At 41.9% G+C, this 12,359-nt stretch overlaps 1 protein-coding gene across 1 annotated transcript in view; it reads left to right on the top strand.

The window, feature by feature from the left end:
* The window catches only part of dapk1 (death-associated protein kinase 1), a 32,747-nt gene extending 20,934 nt beyond the window's left edge, over positions 1–11,813 (top strand). Inside the window, exons 11-25 of the mRNA XM_079556557.1 lie at positions 576–695; positions 1,267–1,365; positions 1,605–1,703; positions 1,888–1,986; positions 2,081–2,278; positions 2,414–2,611; positions 2,804–2,902; positions 3,717–3,794; positions 4,650–4,866; positions 6,301–6,486; positions 6,569–6,766; positions 6,849–6,987; positions 7,058–7,178; positions 7,255–7,443; positions 7,870–11,813. Of these exons, the coding sequence (XP_079412683.1) occupies positions 576–695; positions 1,267–1,365; positions 1,605–1,703; positions 1,888–1,986; positions 2,081–2,278; positions 2,414–2,611; positions 2,804–2,902; positions 3,717–3,794; positions 4,650–4,866; positions 6,301–6,486; positions 6,569–6,766; positions 6,849–6,987; positions 7,058–7,178; positions 7,255–7,443; positions 7,870–9,210 (3,381 nt within the window). The 3' untranslated portion in view covers positions 9,211–11,813. The remainder of the gene's footprint in view (positions 1–575; positions 696–1,266; positions 1,366–1,604; positions 1,704–1,887; positions 1,987–2,080; positions 2,279–2,413; positions 2,612–2,803; positions 2,903–3,716; positions 3,795–4,649; positions 4,867–6,300; positions 6,487–6,568; positions 6,767–6,848; positions 6,988–7,057; positions 7,179–7,254; positions 7,444–7,869) is intronic.
* Positions 11,814–12,359: the final 546 nt, after the last annotated feature.

The raw sequence follows: 12,359 nt of genomic DNA, 5'->3' as shown, positions 1-12,359 counted from the left end.
TTCCGGATGAAGAGTTACATAATGCTTTAAATTAGAACTAAAAGAGGTTACACAAAAACAAGAAAGAAGAGGAGCCTAAAGAGAAACCCTCTATGTAGTCATGTTCTGCAGGCTGTTCTGCTGCTTGTTCAGATTTTGTCCCTTGGATGTGGTTTAGCCCTAGCGCCCAGCAGGAAGGTTCTGTAGAGGAATGTATCTGGATGACCACGCTTGGCTGAACACATCGGCTCCACATCGGCCAACCCCCCCCCCCCCCCCCCCTCCTACCCCTCATCACCCCTGCCCTATCCTTTCTCCGTGTCTCCCTGTGCAGCGGAGTGACACAGCTGTGTTGTCAGGCAGCTTCTAGTTCACGGTTATTGGGTCACTTGTCGTTAACGGAGAGGCACTTGCATTTGACCTAAAAGGCAAATTGAGTGGTTGTTCAAAGACAGTTTATTTCTGTGTGCATTCGTGCTTGAACGCACAATGGAAGAGGTCTGGAGAAGCATGTGATAGAAAGAATTCAGGGGATTACTGCTTACAAGATTAGATGATCAGCAGTGGAGCAGTAACTGTCTTTCCCACACTTTTAGGATGAGGAAGACTCTTTTGTGATGAAGGCCATTATCCACGCCATCAATGACGACAATGTGCCTGGTCTGCAGCACCTGCTGGGCTCTCTGAACAGCTATGATGTTAACCAACCCAACAAGGTGACAAACATTTAAAATACTAAAAATAAAGCTCTTGTTTGTGTTACGCAACTGCCTTTTGTTGATTCACTTCACTTGTGTTCAATTCAGTGAACCAGCTCCGCATTGCAGCACAGTCTGACTTGAGAGCGAACTTAGAACCAGCTGACTTAACAAGGCTCCTGTTTTTCTCGGAGTCATGATCCTTAGGATGGAAGCAGCACGATCAAAGCCGCCCAGTCAGTCTGCGCTTCAAATTGTCATGCAGACCAGGGATAATCTTTTTAATACACTTCACATCATTTATGTCTTACAGTTAGAGCCTTGCCTTGTTTTTTTTTAAGCTCGTGAGGGGTACACTATGGGCAATAGCCAGTTAGTCACAGTTTGACAATACTATACAATTACGCACTCTAGCATATATTTAATGCACACCAATCTTAATAGGTCTGTCTTAGGCTATAGACATTGTGTAGAGCTGAATTCGAACACAAGATGAAGCCTTATTGAGGCGTTTGACACATTTTGCTTTTCGAAAACTAGAGAGATGATGCTTATGAAATTATTAAAATTCATTTGGTTCTTCTTGCAGCATGGCACCCCTCCACTCTTGATAGCAGCCGGAGGTGGCAACATACAGATCATTGAGGTGTTGATGAGAAAAGGTGCTGAAATCAAGGCCCATGATAAGGTAGTGTCTCTTGCAATTGGAAATACCTGCAGCTTTGGTACATGCATGTACACGTGTTTATTCCGTTATGTTAAGGGCTTGTGCTAAAGGGAACTTGTCCCTGCAATATTGCTGTATACTTCTTTACATGTCTTGCCTTACTGTACATTCTCTGAAGTTAAGCTGGTGGCCAGATGTTTTTAAAAACTGTGTCTTCCATTAAAGGTCAGAGATAAAGCTAAAATGTAATATTATTCCAGAGCGGAGCCAACGCTATCTACTATGCGTCAAGGCATGGCCATGTGGACACTCTAAGATTCCTTCATGAAAAGAAATGCCCTCTGGATGTACAAGATAAGGTGACGTCCCACTTTTACTCTCTGTAGCGTTTCAAGGCAAAGCATAATCTTGTTTATATATAATATTATGTTAGTGTGATAGAAATTACTTTTATTTTACATGTTCACGTCTTATTGCACATCTGGGTTATAAGTATTAATATAATTTCTGTTGTGTTTATATTTACATCATTCTTTCGAACAGTCTGGAGAGACTGCTCTACATGTAGCTGCTCGCTATGGAAATGTGGATGTGGTGAGCTACCTGTGCAGCATCAAGGCTAATCCAGACCTCTCTGACAGGGTAACAATATGTTTAACAGCCTGTTTTTGTGTCTAATTATGCACGTTTTTTTCACGCTTCAGTATTAGACAGGGACTTTTTTCATTGTTTTTAGGAACAGGAGACACCCCTGCACTGTGCTGCCTGGCATGGATACTCTGCAGTGGCACGAGCACTTTGCAAGGCAGGCTGCCATGTAGATGCCAAGAACAGGGAAGGGGAGACTCCACTGCTGACTGCATCCGCCAGGGGCTTCGTGGATATTGTAGAGTGCCTGATTGAGCATGGTGCCAAAGTGGAATCCATGGACAAGGTCAGAATACTTATTAATTTAATCATCTTGAGTCACCTGCGCCCCGGCGGCTGACTGACATGTCTATATCTCTGTGATAGCATGTAACTAAGTGAAATTAAGATTGTCCTGAGTGAAGTGACGCTGTGTTTCCAGGATGGCCACACAGCACTTCATCTGGCTGTGAGAAGATGTCAGGTGGAAGTTGTTCACAGCCTTCTCAGGCACCACTGCAACCGGGACCAGCAGGATCGTCATGGCAACACCCCCCTCCACATCGCCAGTAAGGATGGAAACCTCCCAATCGTCATGGCGATCTGTAACGCAAAAGCCAACCTCGACCTGCCAAACAAAGTGAGTGGGTTTATTATATTTTAACAACCTCCGTAGAGCATCATATGGGGTTCAGATTACATTTTTCTGTGCTGACGGTAAAGATGTGATATAGTTAAAGTTTTATAGTTTTTTTTAATAGTACTGTACATATTCCATTGACTAGTTCATCAAATAGTACACTTTTCTATTCCTTTTTTCTTGTGTTTACAGTCTGGAAGGACTCCCCTTCATTTAGCATCGAATAATGGGGGTCTGGAGGTCGTGCGCCATCTCTGCCTGGCTGGAGCTAATACTGATGCTGTCACAAATGTGAGTTACTATTCTTGTTTATAAAAAATGTTATCTTGATGAGTCTTTTTTTTGCTTTCCCCTGTAGTGGCTGTATAGAAGCCTTTCTATGATTAATCTTGACTGATGGACCCTTTTTTCAAGTGCACAATTTGCATGTAAAGAGAAAATGTCAGATTGACAGATTGTATCTTCTCATTCTGGACGTCTGTGTTCTGCTGTTTTGATTAAGACCGTCATACCATCGTATTTATTCACTCAATAAGATCATGTGTTAAAGAATGTTTCCTACCTATTTGATCAAATATGTATTTCTAATCATATGAAATGTTTGATATTATTTTTGTCTACTTTCTTTATCTAAAATTCTCAAGAACAGCAAATCAACCTGTCTGGTGGTCTGACTCTGCAAAGATTTTATTTGTCTCCTTTTTGCTTCACCCTTTGTTAATATTGTATGACAGCTGATGTGTTATGCATATTTAATCTAGAGAGCGCATATCGGGATGTATAATTCATTCTCCACTGGACTGTGGTCAAGGGTGGTAGTGTAGCAGCTTGATGCGTATCGAACTGCTTGTTTTTCTGGCTGCTATAGATCTGCAAGTTTGATATGACACACACGTTTTTCTTAACAAAACTTAACCTTGTCAAATGGTTCACAGGACTTCAGAGGTTGTAAAGCGAAATGTAATGTAGAAAAGTAAACCATCACCAGAAACGGCATCTGTCTGCTCTGTGTGAATTGGCTGTGAAATGGAATTCACAGCTTATTTTAGATGTAGGAGATGCCAAGCACAGTACCTAATCATCCCTCTCATTATTCATCTTACAGGATGGAAAGACGGCTGAGGATTTGGCCTGTAATGAACAACATGAGCTTATTGTGTCACTGTTTGGAAAGCTGAAAAAGGTAAGTTAAAATAAAGGAAAAGACCAGACTTACTGACATCTGAGGGCTTCACAAACAATGCTCTCACCTGGTGTATTTCTGTGTGGAGGTGTTGGGAAAGGCGTTTCCTGCATGTGTTGGCACTCCACTATTTTTAGAAAGAAGAAGCTTTTCCCCTTTTGGTGTTGGTAAAGAATTAAAGATGGTGCGATAAAAGTACTGAAATGCCCCTTTTCTACACTGTGTACCACCGTCCTGCTTTCCTGCCTCGTGGTATGGTTTCAGCAAGCTTTTTTTTACGACAATTTAATATTTTAAAGCTGACTGATGCTCTTTTAAGATTATTTCTACATACTAAAATGCAATTGTATTTTTCTTGCCACAAAATGCGAAACCTTTACGTTATCACTGTAAAATCCACTGTAAGAACCAGAGAACTTTTTTTTTTTTTACCTAATGTTGGATGTGTCTGACTCTGTTGCCTGCTGAGATTCAGTTCAAAGTGTGAAAACATGAAAGCAGCAACTGTGAAAACACTCATCTTTTGCATATGCTGGGATAATTTAAGACCCTTGATGATGATTGATGCCAGCACCCAGGAAGTTCCTGAAAGAAGTTGCCGCATATTTATGTCAAGTTCAGGTCAACATCTGGATAATTGTTTATATATATATATTTTTTTTAAACGAGAAACTTTAATTTGAAAATACATTGACCATCACTCTAGTTTTTTTTAAACCACCATAGCATTTTTTACAGACTTTCACTGCATGATACCTCTCTTATGGGTTAATACCTTTTTATAATAGTCTGTTTACAGTTATATTTACATGTACTTTCCCTCACATATTGTAACCTTCTCTGTTTTCGGTATAGGATAACCACAAGCAGACGTACATCCAGCAGCTGCGGCCGACTCACTTGGTGCAGTCGCGGATCAAGCTGAAGCTGTTTGGACACTGTGGATCAGGGAAGAGCACTCTGCTGGAGTCGCTCAAGTGTGGCATCCTGCGCAGCTTCTTCAGACGGAAGAGAACACGCATGACCAACACGGCCCGCCACCCCAACTCCCCACTGCACTCCAAACCTGCAGGTAACCCTCATCACAGCCGGCATGTCATCAGGCCGTGTTTCCCAACCCTTTGTACCAGAGTCAAAATAAGTAGGATTTTTACTGTGTATTGAAAAATGTCTAAACCATGGTCAGTCACAATGCCCGGGCCTTTGTTTCTGATCCGAATGTGTTCATTGATGTGTGACGTGTGTCTATTATCTGTGCGTCTGTTTGTCTTCAATCTCCTCTCTCTGAAACACACATCTGCTTCTTTACCGCTGTGTTTTGTGGCACCCAGAGCCATTACCTCCCAGACAGTCGATAATGGTCAGTTACGTGAGCCATATAGAGTTACCGATCCCATCCTCTGCAATCTACAGAGCCATCGGTAAATGTACAGAGCCCCGTCACAAACGAAGGAGAGTGTTGAGCCTGTGGTGGTGCTGCCATTACCTTTACATTCGCCTTTTAACCAGATTATAAAACTAGAGCCCACCATGTAATTCTCTTACTAGTTTTAATGTTTGAGAGTCAAATTAACCTGCCCTCAAGAAATTAGTAATTAGACAATTATCGATTTGATATTGTATGTTTATGTGTCTGTTTAGATTAAATGTACTGCAACAACTATGGTAGATGATTTAGTGATTTAGCCCCAACCCCTACCTATATTTATATTATATTAATTATATTATAGAGAAATGCCTTTTTAAAACACCCAGTATGTTGTGGGGTGGGGGGGGGAGTAGTCTGTGGGAAGTAACTTCAGTTTAACTCTACCATACTGTACTTTTGGTGGAAAAGTGTGGTTTAGTTTTTAGTTTAGTTTATTTGTTCATTTGAGCAGTTAAAATTCTGCTCAAAAGGAGTGGGCCGAAGCAAAAGCTTATAGACGCCCACCCCGAAATCATTACAATAAAAGTGTATATCACAACAATAGTACCAAAGAACATATTACAAAGTACTAGAGCCTTGGAACACAGCATGCACACACGTGAACACAACGTACCCGTCTGTGATTTAACACATTATAATACAATGATACATTAAGCAACATCATAATTGGATTTGCCTCCTTAGCAAGGAACCTTTTACATTTCAAAGTGGACCACCCTTACAAAGCACTTAAGGGAATGTTCATGTATTTAACAGAATTTAGCAGAAGAGAAGCGCAGCACAACTACAACAACAGTCTCGTTACATATACAATGTTTGGTACAAAGCAAGTTACAAATTACAAAGGCGAACTATCCTCTATCAAAACACCAAAGAATTCCAAAATTGAACCCAACAAGATCATATTTTATTGTGCAATACTGCCCCTATGTGGAAATGGTTGTAACTACCGGTCCCTTGGCTTTGGGATCATTTTAATGAAGTCTGAAAAATATAAACAATCGACAAATTCCTAACACACAAAAAGGGTTTTTATTAACAAATCTCTAAATGTGTTTTTTTCCCTTTTGTGGTTAGTGTCAGCGAGCATTTCCAACCTGTACCCTGGTTGTGAAAATGTGAGTGTACGAAGCCGGAGCATGATGTTTGAGCCCAGCTTGACCAAAGGCGTCCTGGAAGTGTTTTCTCCCGTTCACAATGGTCTGTCCGCTGCTGATGAGCAAGCTACGAAGGCCATTGACATCCAACACGCCAACATCCATGGTAAGACAAACGCCTAAACTGACTTTTTAAAATGTTAGTATACAGTATTTTCAAGTCATTGTAATTGTCTTTGTAATTTTAGGTGTGGGGGATTTCAGCGTGTGGGAGTTCTCTGGAAATCCAGTATACTGTTGCTCCTACGACTACTTTGCAGCCAATGACGTGACCGCGATCCACATGGTCCTGTTCAGCCTGGAGGAGCCGTATGAGACTCAGCTCAGCCACATCACCTACTGGCTGAACCTGCTCAAAGCACTTACACTCCCACAGGACAATATTGGTATGATGTACGATATGTACAAGTAACTCTGTCATTATCACAAGGTTTTCTGCCAATATCACTGATAAATAATTCTGCTCAGTATTTGGAGGTCGGATCCAGCAGCCTCTTGCTGTTGTTCTTGTGGCAACTCACGCTGATCTTGCGGATATCCCCCGAAGTTTCTCTGGAGACTTTAGCTATGACAAAGAAAGAACACTGCTCAAGGAAATCCGAAACAGGTGAGAGTTAAATCATTTACTTGTAAAGAGTACAATGTGCATGAAATCACGTTTGTGTATTGGTCTCCAGATTTGGAAATGACTTACATATCAGTGACAAATTGTTTGTGATGGATGCCGGAGCCTCAAACTCTAAAGACCTCAAACTATTGAGGAGTCATTTACAGGAACTTCGCTCCAACATCATCTCTGTAAGTTTGCCCTTTTCAAACTCTGGCTTCATCTGTGTTCCTGAGTAATATTGTACCAATCCTTTACTCTGTGCAGAGATGCAGTCCCATGACCCTGCTGTCAGAGCGTCTGCTGGCTGCTCTTCCCACATGGAGAAAGATGAGTGGACCTAACCAGCTGACGTCATGGCAGCAGTTTGTTATTGATGTTCAGGAGCATATCAACCCACTGGTCAGCCAAGATTACCTGCGGACACTGGCTCTCCAGCTTCACAGTATGGGAGAGGTGTGTGGATTAAAAAACATTGATTTTCCTGTTAAATTTGGGAAAAAGGCAGTATACTGTATGCCTCAATTACTTGCAACTAAATATACTGCACATGTGAATCTGTTTCAGCTGTAATTTAACATAAGGAATAAAACGTATTAAATGTCAGGGGAGGGAAGGGTCACAACTCACCAAAAACGATTCACAAGGGACACTTTTTAATTCACTCCGTACATAGCTTGTATGTAGCTACAGCTGCCCATGGGGTAGACTGACAGACCTTCAGCAAACTTCTCACTCACACTACACTCACCCAAGATGCCTGGTAGTCCCCCATGTTCTCCCATCCGGGCACTAACCAGGCCCGACTCTGCCTAGCTTCTGATTAGCACTCACAAGGCTTCAACTACAAACAGCTCTTTCTTTCCTCTTCTGTCTTTGCAGATCAACATTATGCAGAGTGAAACTGTGCAAGACGTGGTTTTGCTGGAGCCTCGCTGGTTGTGTAGTAATGTCCTGGCTAAGCTGCTCTCTGTGGAAACTCCTAAGGCCATCCACCATTACAGGGGGCGCTACAGGCTGGACGAGGTACAGTCAATGGCACCAGATAGTGATGTGGATGAGCTACTTCAAATTTTAGATGCTATGGACATCTGCGCCCGAGATGTCACCAACCCTTCTATGGTGGACATCCCAGCTCTCATCAAGACCAACGGGCTGCACCGCTCATGGAGTGAAGAGGAAGAAGAGGAGGCGCTGTTATATGGAGGGGTGCGGCTGGTCCCAGCTGAGCACCTGACAGCTCTCCCCTGTGGCCTCTTCCATAAACTGCAAGTCAATCTGTGCCGCTGGAGCCATCAGCAGAAGCCTGAGGACGATGGCTCAGAGGAGCTGGATGGAGACATCCATCTGTGGACCAATGGGGTGCGGGTCAGCCAGGCCGGGGCAGAGGCCATGATTCTGCTGGTCAACCACGGACAGGGCATAGACATTCAGGTGCGAGGGTCTGACTCTCAACGGGCCAAGTGCTACACCCTGTTGGACACCATGTGTAGTATAACAGAGAACCTGCTGGCCTCCACTCTGCCAGGACTACTCACTGCCAAATATTACTTGAGCCCACAACAGCTAAAGGAGCATCACGCTCCCATTATGGTGTACCAGCCCAAAGACTTTTTCAGAGCACAGGTTCAACGTGAAAGCTCCCTCACTAACACCATGGGGGGCTACCGGGAGAGCTTCAGCAGCATCCTGGTCTTTGGCTGTGCTGAGGTGTACCAGCAGGGAATTCTGGGAACTCATATCCACATCTCAGATGTGCCTCTTTTGGCTCGTAGAAAACTGTGCCGTATGCTCGACCCACCTGATGCCCTTGGCAAAGACTGGTGCCTCCTTGCTATGAACCTGGGCCTTACAGAGCTGGTGGCCAAGCACAGCAATGGGACACCTAATGGGACTCCAAACGGGACACCCAATGGGATTCCTAATGGGATACCTAATGGGATTCCTGATCTGGACCTGGACATGCCCCCCCAGGATGCTGCCCTGCCCCCTAGCCCCACAGCGGCCCTGCTGCAGGAGTGGAGTGCACGTCCCGACAGCACAGTGGGCGTGCTCATGTCCAAACTGAGGGAGCTGGGCCGCAGAGACGCTGCTGACTTCCTTCTCAAAGCCTCACCTGTGTTCAAAGTCAACATGGAGGCAGTGGGGACCTCTAGTGGGTACACACCCACCTGCAATGGTGGGATGTCCTACAACTCAATCAGCTCGGTCATATCACGCTGAACTTACAGGGTCAATGTGTTGTTGTTGCCAAATGTCACATGTAAAGTGTCAGATCTCTTTGAACTTTAAGTGCAATCCTAACCAGAGTCCTGCTGCTCGTTGACAGTGTGTTTCAGAGACTTCCATGGTCATAGCGTGTGTGAAACCGGTGTTGTGTTTGTGCTCATCAAACATGGACAGCTGACCCACTTTTCTGCTCTGAATTTGAGCAAATGGGCTGGATTTGCGGGATCCAAAGAGGAACCCTGCTCCATTCTCATTGTGTGTAATACAGATGTGCTGCTGTCAAAAACTTCATTGCTTCCTCTCACAGGCTTTTTGAACATTTTAAAATTGTAAAATGTGATTAGCTTTAACATTTTTGTTTGTTTTAAAACGTCGCAGCCTTATCTCAGTCTAAAAGTGATGTGCGAATATTTCCCACTATCTTAGCCCAAATGCAGGATGTCATCACCGATACTCACCCCTTTATCTGTTCAGCATTTGAAAAGCATTAGTGCCTTTGTGGCTTTCTACCTTCTCCAGAGCACAATAGTCTGTTGGAATCCAGCAGTCGCCTTGTGCCTTGTTCATGTGTCTCCTGCTGAACAATCGATCAAACAGTTGCTGTTGACCCAGGAGCTTCTTTTACATTTCAGACAGAGGTAAAGAGGAAATGTTTACTGATTTGTAAACGTGAATTGGAGCAAATTCGTATTTGCCTCGGAGATTAGGGTCCTGAAACTACCAGATAAGTTTCAGTGCATACAATCAGATACAAGCACTGTGTTGTGCTGCGTTTACTCTGAGAACAACAGAAACACGTTGAGGTTTCGCCCACTCCTTACTAATTTGCATACAGGGTAAAAGGGAAATGTCTTGTAAAAATAATCCCCCTTTTAATGTGCCATTTCTCATCCTAAAAGATTGTCTATGTCACCATTTACTAACACTATATTACCATGCTCTCTTTTGATCACCTTAATCTGTGCTGTTTACTGTAGGAAGAATGGTCAGTGAAACGAACAGTGTTTTGTGTAAGTTGGTTTCAGAAAAAGCCTTTTTGGTAAGTGGTGAGATTCAGGAAGGCTTGAAGAAGTTATTTATTAGACCTAGTTGTCTACTCAGCAGATGTGAGTAGCTCCAGCAAATTTTTATATTTTATATAAAGAGAGCTGCATATTTCATTTTTGATAAACAGTCCTGCATCCATGAATAAGAATATTGTGGAAAAAAATTAATTTGCTCATAATGCAATATCAAAAGCACATAAATAAAAAAAATAAGTGGTTTCACTGTCTGTTTTGAAATGTCCAGATTATTCCTTGTTATGTTGACAGTTATTACTTTAATGGCTTGATTATAAAATGAATAATTTTATACTGAAATACACAAAATAATAACGCTCAGAGAAATGTCAATGAAATATTCAGTCTCTGTTCTCAGTGGCTTTTACACTCACGCTTGTGTCCTAATCTCGCCATAAGCTTTAATATATTGAACACATGAAGAGATACTTTGTTGTATGCTGTGCTCATCTTGTTTTATTTGTCTTATGTCTGTCACTCAAAGCCTTTAGCTCAGTTCTCTCATGATACAAACGGCAGCATCACCCAGGGTGCGAAAAATGTTATTCCCGGCCTAAGTATTATGTCATGTTCCAAGATGTAGTCGTTGAACCTGTGTGTGTGTGTGTGAACACAAGGCATCGGCAACTCTTTCAGTCTGCACTTAAACATGTTCAAAGTACCGGAAAAGACAAAGCATTTACGATACTGTTTTGTTTTATTCACTGATAAATGGAGGGGTGACCTTGCACTTTAGTTACTACTTCTCCAAATCTTTGTGGCATTCCTTCACTTCTGCTAAGCCTTGATGTTGCACGGTGGCCCAGATGCCGCTCCAGTTGACAGTCCGCTTCAGTCAGTATCATTGTCAGTGTTTGGCCTAACTGTGCTGTCTCATTTCTTTCAGTTTTTGTGAAATTCAAGTCAGCCAACAAGGTTTTATGATGCCAAAGTGTGCTGACAGAGACACTGATTGAGTAGAAAACCTGGTTTTATATTCAAAGCTGTTGATAAGGAGCCTCTAACTGAGAAGAGTGGATTTTTGAGCATCACTCCCTTCAGTATTATGTAATGTTTTGATTTCTCAATTTGTTTGTAAAATGTAAATATTTTTTTCTGTCTTATAATTTCTCCTAATAATATTCTTGTCCAAATACCGTGTGATGGCAAGATAGCAAACTGAATGTACATCATTCCTAAGAGGGTAGTTCATTATGAAACGGAAAGGGACATTTACCACTAAACAATTTATTTTTCTTGCTTTACTAAAGTTTGTGTGTACTCGTTGCCAATGCTGTTCTCAATGCACAACCTTATCATACTTATTTTATATATAGCTTTCTTTATGTGACAGTTCCTGAAACATAGCGGAAAGGGAAGTTTCTGTGGCACATTATTTCAGTTTGTGTGACTGCAACAAAAGCCGATTTTTAAATGCCCAGTGAATGAGGAGGTTTTTAGACTCTGGTCCATGCGCTGCATTGCACAAGTCATATCATTGATATTTATGTTCTGTTCTTTCAGCATGTCTTTTAATGCCAAGTTCTTAGTACTTATGACACTTGATAGTGTAATACATTTTATAATAAATGATTTGATTAATATTACATTTTTCTGCATGTTTAATGGTCTGTGTTTTGTTTATTTTATTTATTTATTTGAACAGTATACATTCTGCTCAAAAGGAGTGGGCTGAGGTAAGAAGCTTATGAGCGCCAACCCCCAAACTCAATGCAATAAAAATGTTCATTACACTAATACAAAAGGACATAGTACAAAAGGAACAAAACAACAAAGAGCAGCAAAACATGGATTATATGCACATTCCCAAAAAGGAGTCATGCTAATTACGAAGCAACAATGATAAAGCGACAAAATGAAACAGCAGCGTTCACTCATACACACTAGGTACATGCGCCCTTTCATGAATTCACTTTATCCTATAGCAAATTATATTTATCCTTTAGCAACTACATTATCCATTTAGCAACGTCTTATTGTGATTAGTCTCAAAGATTTGTTTAATCTTATCTTGTGCTTACAGACAATAGTATAAGCATAGTCCAAACCCCCAGGGAGTTTTTTTTCAAATATAGATTTCTA

Source organism: Gobius niger (assembly GCF_951799975.1).
Source record: "Gobius niger genome assembly, chromosome: 1".
Classification (NCBI taxonomy): Eukaryota; Metazoa; Chordata; class Actinopteri; order Gobiiformes; family Gobiidae; genus Gobius; species Gobius niger.
Note: the sequence above shows the minus strand (reverse complement) of the source record. Positions and strands in the feature narration are given on the sequence as shown.